Here is an 8,424-nt window from a genome sequence, read left to right on the forward strand (position 1 = left end):
AAAAATTAAAAACGAGATTTAAATTCTGTAAAAAATATACATCGTTTTCTGCCATTTACAAAGAAACAAACCCCTTTATTCTTAAAGTTCAACTAGTTATATTTATGGAAGCTAGATAAAATCCCAACATTTCCTATCGTACAGATTTATAATATAAATGGCTAAAACTTATCCAATGTGTCCTACTGCAACGCGTTGTCCAAATGCCCAGGGAACTCCCAACTCCAAACGGGATTGAAACAAAGAAATGGAACCTCTGCGGACCTCCGCGACAATGGCCATGAAGATGGGGACTCGTCCAGGAGTTGGCTGGCTGGCACAATTGGACGGGCATCGAGCGTAATTTTAATAAAGTTTGAATGTAAAACTTTTCGATTTGAAATGCGCATAAAAGTTAACTATTTCCGACGGTCCGGCTCTATAGCAGAAAAGTGAAAAAGCCCGAGCGCCAAAAGCTGAGAATGTGTGTGAAAAAGTTTCCATTTTTGCTGCCCGTTGCGGTGATCATTCGATGGGAGGTGGCCATGAAGGGGTGGACAAATATCCAAACCCTGGCAAACAGCGGATGTGACGACCACTGGCCACGCCCACAGTGACTGACAGGAGGCGCCGTTGCAGTCACAGTAGAAGTCTTAGTCTCAGTCAAAGACTCAGTCGCAGTCGTCTGGCCATGGCCATAAATTAAAGCCAACAAACCGAGTGCGGAAGCAGAGTGTGGAGAGAAGAGCGGACAAGTGGATTTTCAGCCGTTACATCTTGGCCAAGGGAACGGGAATGAGAAAAGGAATGGGATTGCGACTGAGCCTGGAACTGTGACCAAACGGAAGCGCAAGCTGGGCTGCTAAGTAGCCTCGAGCTTCGCTGGCTAACGATCAACTTGTCCAGTCAGAGAAAAGATAACCATTTTATTTCGCTTAGGAATGCAAGTGGTACGGCGAATAATGTTCTCAAAGCAATGTTTTTGGTTTAAATCTTTTAAAGCTTTTCCATTTAAACCATAAACCCAGTTATAATAATTACAATTTTTAATATTTATTCCAATTTTTGGTCAGCCAACTTAACAAAGGTTTTTTCTAAGGCAGAACTTGGCTACAACGGATGGAAGTTTTTCAGCACCCACAATTTGCGGGAATCTTACACACTTTCGCAGTATTTCATATTACGCGGTCTCTTATCGCTAATCAATCACAAGTAGTTCTTAAGGCCGCACATTTTGCGATTATCAACCATATATTAGCTGTTAATTCTCTGTTAATTCAGTCGAAAATGATTGGCGCTTGGTTTCGGTTGTTCCTGCTGGGCACTCTGTGCTCTGTGGCTTTGCCAGCTCCCTACAGCAATCACTATGAGGAAACGGATCCAGAGCTGACTGCAGGATATTTCCAGGGTGACATGGATGTAGACTTCGACCGGAACGGAGAGCTGTCCGAGGAACTTCGCTGGCCGAATGCCACAGTACCCTACAGGATCTCCGAGGAGTTTGGTAAGATGCCGAGAAATATCTTTTATATGTAACTTAAACAAAATATAATCTTTTTAGATGCTCCCTATGTGGAATACATTAAGCTTGGCATGCAATTCATAGAGCATTACTCTTGTATTCGCTATGTGCCCGCTGCTGAGGACGAGGAAACCTATGTTATGGTGCTGCCCTCCACCTCGGGATGTAGCTCAAAAGTGGGTTACAAGCCAGGTGAAAGAACCGTTAAACTGAAACCTGGCCCACTGGACACTGGCTGCTTCAAACTTGGTACCATCCAACATGAACTGCTACACAATTTGGGCTTCCACCATCAGCAGTGCTCGCCGGATCGAGATGAATACGTGAAGATCGTAGAGGAGAACATCTCCGAGGGCCACGAGAAGAACTTTGTCAAGTACGAAGAAGACGTAGTGGGGAGTTTCGATCAGCCCTACGATTATGGGAGCATTTTGCACTACAGTTCCTTGGCTTTTTCGATCAATGGTGAGGAGACGATTATTGCTCTGAAACCAGAGGGTCAGGCGATGATGGGTCAGCGATTGAAGATGAGTGAGATCGATATCAAACGTCTCAATACCATGTACAAGTGTCCCATTCAATTGTAAAACTTGCAATAAATGTAAAATAAACGTTAAAACGTTTGTATTCACCTGAAATAATTTTAGAAATTCTCTCAGCTGCTCAAACGAATTAAGAATTGTAAAAATTTTAAACAATAAGCTCATCCATAAACCCTAATCTTTGCTAATCTTGCATACAATCAATAGAAATTATAAGTGCTTTCGACTGATCGATGTTTAAACATTATTTAACTGCCGATAGATTAACTCTCTTGACTGCAAAATTACATCTCTTAAGTTACACACAAAACACATTTTTTTGGGGAAAGTCCAATAACTTGAAGATAAGCAGCAAGTCGAACTACCTAATCAGCTACTAATTTCTCCCTGGTTTTATGGCTTTGCATTTTCCAAACAAGTGAAACCACCAAAACTCACTCCTTCATCGAAACACGAATATAGCCGCATCAGCTGATTAGATAATAACAAAGACGCTTATCTTATCTACAGTGGAAGTGTAGGGCACTCACCTGGCATATTACTAGACTGACGAATTTTGTTCTTTATTGTTTTATAACGAACCAAGCTAAAGTATGGTAACACACCACTGGAAGGCAGCTCATTAGTTAGTCATAAAGTGAGTGGAGAGACAAGTTTGGAGCACTCAGTCAGTCGAAAAGCAGCAAGCATTCCAAAACCACCTAACTTGAAAATGACGAACCACTAATTGAGGACGTCCCTTCCAGTCGATGAAAATATTATTTGTAAATAGCTTATGGCTCTGCAATGTGTCGTAAAGCCCAAAATGTGGTTGGGTCTTAAGCAGATCCTACTCTACGTGGGCCTACTGCTCTGTGTCCTGCTTCAGGTCTGCAGGAGCAAAACACAATCGCAAATGTTCTGCCCCACTGTCTGTCACTGTGATCTTCATGCCCAGCGAAATCGAGCGATATGCAGGTGAGTTGTCATTGGGTTAAGGGAATAACTTCAGTTTCGTTGTATATGTACCTTATTTTTTGTGTAGCGCCAAGCGCTTGATAAGCGCCAATATAGAAATGCCCAAGACAGTTGAGCTATTGGACCTGAGCTACAATGATATAACAACCATTGAAGATGACTCCTTCAAGGTAAGAAATTTAAAATATTTTGAAAGTGAATCATATTATTAGTATTACCATTATCTTACTTATTCCACAGACGACCATTCACCTGCTAAACTTGACATTGGCACACAATGCCATCCACACACTTTATGGCGAAGCCTTTTCGGAGCTGAGCAGACTTCGATACCTGGATCTTTCGTACAATCGCCTGGAGCAGATCGATGAGCATATCCTTGAGTCGAACAGCCAACTGATCCACCTCAATCTGGAGGGCAATAAGTTGTCCACCCTGGGCAAGGGACCCATTTTAAGGAGTCCCTCGCTTCGCTCTCTCAATCTTCGCAACTCGCAGGTGAATCAATTGGGAAACCAGCTGCTGAGTGGTCTGCCCCAATTGCGTCAGCTGGATTTGGCTCGGAATATGCTAGTGACGCTAAGTCCTGGCGACTTTCATGCCCCGCGCTATTTGGCCTCGCTGAATTTGGAGGACAACCCCTTCAATTGCGATCGGGCTTTGGCCAAAGTGGCCACTGGCCTACGACAGCGTGGAGTGGCCATTTTCATGAGCGACTGCGTGGAGGAGGAGGTGCCTTCTCCCCAGGAGGATGTAGATGTGAATGTCGTGGAGGATGCCACGAAGAAGCTAGAACGCATGGAGCACTTCGAGCCTAGCACCCAAGGACCTCAGTCGGTGCTCTCCGTCTGGCGGGAGTTGGACTCCAGTGAGGAGGAGAGCAGTGAGCAGGAGGACGACGACCAGATGTCATCGCTCAGCGATGTTTGCGAGGGCAGCCGGGAGAAGCTCTGCCTGAGATACCGCACTTGCTTGGAGCGCGTGAGTCATGAACTGCTGGCCGGGGGAAACTCGCAGCTGGACGAGGAAATCATACGCACACACTCCTACGACGAGGATGACCTCAAGCTGGCCTTTGTGGTGGGCGGAGCCACGGGCGTCTGCATGGTCATCTTCATCATCACCTTTGCCCTGTGCATCAAGAGTTGCTGTGAGATGCGCAAGAAGAAAAGCAACGCGGAGGTAGTCGAAGCGGATTCAGGTAGGTTTACTCAAATAGGATATTAAACAAGAAAGGAAGCTACCTTCGGCCAGCCGAAGCTTATATACCCTTGTAGATAAAAGAATACTCACTCGGTGCAGTTCCAGGTTCAGCGTTTCGATTTATTTCAATTTTGTTTTTAAGTAGTCAAGAATCAAAACGCCTACTTCCTACAAAGTTACAATGATCCGGCTGGCTCCGACATATGTACTACCTGCAATAGAAAGAAGACCTTCGGGAAAGTTTCATCGCGATAGCTTTAAAACTGAGAGACTAGTTCGCATAGAAACGGACAGACGGACAGACGGACAGACGGACATGGCTAGATAGACTCGGCTATTGGTGCTGATCAAGAATATATATACTTTATGTGGTCGGAAACGTCTCCTTCACTGCGTTGCAAACATCTGACTGAAATTATAATACCCTCTACAAGGGTATAAAAAGTTAATTATTTGAATTTCATTGTCCTTTAGCTCCCTTGGATCCCTCGCAGGAGAGCCTGCCCACCATACACACCTGGTCACCGCAGCGGACTCGCCACCCCAGACGCTCCAATCCTCAGCGTGCATCGCGTGCCGTTGTCCGCCAGCCCTACGGACCGCAGGACAATTTCGTATCGCGGCTCTTTGGTCGTCCGGCCCGCAGTCAGTACTACCGGACCATCAATCAGAACACGGCCACCCTCATCCGGCGACTGAGTCGGAGCAACCTCTTCACGAGTCGGGATCGGGAGCCCAGTTCTCCCACCACTCCACCGACAACTTCTACGGCCAGGTTCTACACGGATGTGGTCGCAAGTGGAGCCGCGCGACCGGAGACGCCGCCTCCAAACTACGGCGATGTGGTGGTCATCGAGAATTGTGATAACAAGTGAAGGAAACTCCTCTCTTGTGAAGGCAAACATTCGTTTTAGCTAGTAAATATTCTATAATATCGCTCTTCTCCTCCCTAACTCATTTATAATAAAAATCTGTATAAGATTATGACCAAACAATATATTAATCGATTTCAAAAACAATTCATTTAAATTTTTTTATACTTACTATATTATTTTTAAACTGTTTTCCACTTAGCCCACGAAGATCTCTTAGCAAAACCCACAACATGTTGTTCAAAAGGCCCTTGAAAACTTCAATGTTTTCCCATTCTCATCGTGCACACAAAAATATCAATTGGGGAATTCCAGCATTTTTGCTTCTTCTTTTGGATAAGCATTACTTTTACAAGACTTGGACTTGCAGCTGCAACAAATCGCAATAAAAACTTTTGACAAAACTATCAAAGTTGGCATGGTGTGTTGGGGGATGGGTAAGGGCCAACTGTGAAATTGCCACAGGAAAATCCCCGAAAAATTCAAGTAGCAAAAGTTTACACACTCAAATAAATGCTGAAACGCGGAAGAAGATGGGTGGTCTTTTTGGGCCCCCCTCCAATCCTCCCCGGCAGACAAATCGAAAACACCACAAAGGAAAATAAAAACCGCACAGAAAAAATGCCAAAGAATAAAACTGAAAAAAAGAACGGCAAACCCAACAATTTGCACTGCAAAGCGGCAAAAGTGTCTCCAAAGAAACAACCACCAAAGCCCGACCAGATACGGAAAAAGAATAAATATATATATAGTGGAAGAAAGAAGGTCCAAGTTATGTTGCAATGGGAGAAAAAAGAAGGGCATATTGTAGCAAAAAACTGCATGTGGCAATGCACTGAACGAATTACGTCATCTTCAAAAATTAAACTAAAAACAAAGCAAGGAATTATATCTCAATTTTGTTATTTTACCAAAAAGCATTTAAATCTTAAAAACATTTTTAAATAGTCAAGAATAACTATTATAAACTTGTGAATTTAATTATTTAAAAATAAATTAAAACATAAGACTTTCTTTTCAAAAACTAAGTCTCTAACTTTATTGGTTAATATTTTTAAAATATGTCCAGCAAATGTTCATGAAAGTCGTTAAATTATTTTTATAAATACATTCCTTGCAGTTACCTGGTTACAATCACAATTCGAACGGATAGATCCTTTTGAAGCACTCTTTTAATTCATCCTTCATTTGCCAGCTCACTTGTAAAGCAAATTTGCTGTGTGGCATTTTCATGGGTTCTGCTGTTAAGTGTTTGTCTAGCTGTCTCTCTATATATCTATCCATCCCATCCAAACGTATCTGTGTTTTGTGGTGCCAACTTTCATTGCACTGAGCTTTCAGCGCTGCGGTGCACAAAAGTTAACGTATCCTGGGACCAAAGTTGCGTTGTCAACAACCAAAACGCAGGAAAAAAGCGGATTTGGGAAAACTGGGACTGTGGGGAAGCTTGGCGAAAAAATGCTCTCACCAGGAGGTCTGAGGAAGCACAGCTGCAGAGCGTGAAAAAATATCTAAATCCAACATTAATGAAAAACTTTTTGCATAATCCACGATGAAGCCGCCAGGCAAAGGCACCAAACCGAAATCAAACCCCCGTTTGCCCCAAAGGAGATGCAGCCAAGCGGAGTGGGAACTCCCCATCGAGTGAATAAAATGCAATAGAAGAGGGCCAGGATAACAAAGCAACAGATTCCGGTGGGAGCCGGAGGCAGGATCGAATTTTTGAGCCATTGAAGGACACGCCAAGCGGCTTAAAAGGTGCTGAAGGTTACCCCCAAGAAAGAAGTAAGTGATGAGATGGCTCAGACTTCGGGGTTTGGGGTGGCGAAAGTTGAACTAAATCTTAGCTGTGGCTTGAAAAACCTTGCGGCTCGATTTGAAAGGGGAATTGGTGTAAGGAAAACTGATTGGAAAATGGTTGAGAATGGATCAAAGGGTGAGGTGTCCTTTGAAAGATAACCTTTAAAATTTCCCTTTATAACAATATTTTTTAAATAAGTGCTATATTAGGCCTAGTACTCACTTCAATCAAAAAGGCAACGAAACGAAAATTTCTATACAAAAATTACAGGCGGAAAATTTCGTGATCAAAAATTTGTATGGAGATTTTCATTTCGTAGGCTTTTCGATTAAAGTGAGTACTAGGCCTTAATGAAAAATAACAATTGAGTTTTTTATGGAATATGTTTTTGACAGGTGTTGCTACAGGAAAGTAGATTTACTTACCATAGTCATTAAACTTACATATTTTAAAAATCATTAATAAAAAAACAAATTTTAAAGATTATGTTTTATCAAATATTTATTATTATTACTTTTAAAGAATAAGAAATTTAATTAAATGTTCATTTCTGTTACTACATATTATCTCCCTGGCAAATAAAATAAAAAGGTTTGTCACAAGAAAAGTCTGAAAGTCCATACTTCGACAATGATAGGCAGTCCTTAGCTCTTCTGTTGGGGTTTCTAATCCATTTAAGGTATTGTGCTGGCCTGCCGGATGCAACAGATACGTAATCGCCCTCAATTTTTCGATCATTTATACCTGTCCAGTACCAAGCTATCTTAAGTTTATCGGTAATGGCGTTGAACTCGACTTCATTTCCTATTGACGCAAGGTGACCTCCCTTTCGACGACAAATGTGTTCAGCCGTGGCCCAATCTTTCTTTATTTTCTTCTCGATATAGAAAAATCTCGAACCGATTCGCTCGAAACCAGGCAGAATAATCGTATCATTGTTTTTGGGCACGATTTCCTCAACGGAATCATCTTGTATTTCCTTTACTCCTGTATCGCAGTTCTCCTGGATCATTTTCTTCAACGCTTCCTCCATGGATATTTGCAGAGTTTCCATCGAGGTTTGTAGGGATTTAAGTTGACCCTCGATCCTATCCAATTTAGTTTTGCTATCAGAAAGACCGTCTGCAAAAGTGTTCATCTTGTGCTGGTGCTGGATATTGTGATCAAACAAGGGATGCAATGCCGAAAGGCAAAAGGCCCCACACTGATTTGGTGCATCCTTTAGCACACAAACTGAACAAGTATCCTGTGACTTGACCGCGTAAAAAAGAAGCAATGCGATCAAGAAATATGTCTCCGAATGCAACATATCGGCACGAATGGTTTCAATGAACTGACTTTGGTTTTTGGATTTGATCAATTTAAATGGCAAGGGGCCCCCCATTCTTGCTGATAAGCCTATTTACATTTTTGGAAAGAAGGAAAAATAAGATATGATATAATAATTTTTATTTCTTAGGGGCTGTCTTCGATTGCCTGCGATATCTAAATAATTGTTGAAATATTTGTTTACAAATTGATATCTGTTGTTTATTCAGATGTGCTTCG

General features: G+C 42.3%; 3 protein-coding genes across 3 annotated transcripts; 2 read left to right on the plus strand and 1 right to left on the minus strand.

Moving 5' to 3' along the window:
* The first annotated feature begins 1,266 nt into the window (after positions 1–1,266).
* Positions 1,267–2,120, plus strand: LOC108061253 (seminal metalloprotease 1). Its single transcript, XM_017147343.2, has 2 exons — positions 1,267–1,483; positions 1,541–2,120. Exons 1-2 carry the CDS (start codon positions 1,267–1,269, stop codon positions 2,086–2,088), a joined length of 765 nt encoding a protein of 254 aa, XP_017002832.2. The 3' UTR covers positions 2,089–2,120.
* A 698-nt stretch (positions 2,121–2,818) lies between these two features.
* On the plus strand, positions 2,819–5,224 carry LOC108061342 (uncharacterized). Its single transcript, XM_017147468.3, has 4 exons — positions 2,819–3,000; positions 3,068–3,170; positions 3,241–4,201; positions 4,678–5,224. Exons 1-4 carry the CDS (start codon positions 2,819–2,821, stop codon positions 5,076–5,078), a joined length of 1,647 nt encoding a protein of 548 aa, XP_017002957.2. The 3' UTR covers positions 5,079–5,224.
* Positions 5,225–6,539: 1,315 nt separating this feature from the next.
* Positions 6,540–8,185, minus strand: LOC138912817 (uncharacterized). The gene is made up of 2 exons (XM_070214200.1): positions 7,621–8,185; positions 6,540–6,565 (listed from the first exon to the last, which is right to left on the minus strand). The coding sequence occupies exons 1-2, from the start codon at positions 8,183–8,185 to the stop codon at positions 6,540–6,542; spliced, it is 591 nt and encodes a 196-aa protein (XP_070070301.1).
* Positions 8,186–8,424: the final 239 nt, after the last annotated feature.

The sequence above is a fragment of the Drosophila takahashii genome, chromosome 2L (assembly GCF_030179915.1).
Source record: "Drosophila takahashii strain IR98-3 E-12201 chromosome 2L, DtakHiC1v2, whole genome shotgun sequence".
In the NCBI taxonomy this organism is placed as follows: domain Eukaryota; kingdom Metazoa; phylum Arthropoda; class Insecta; order Diptera; family Drosophilidae; genus Drosophila; species Drosophila takahashii.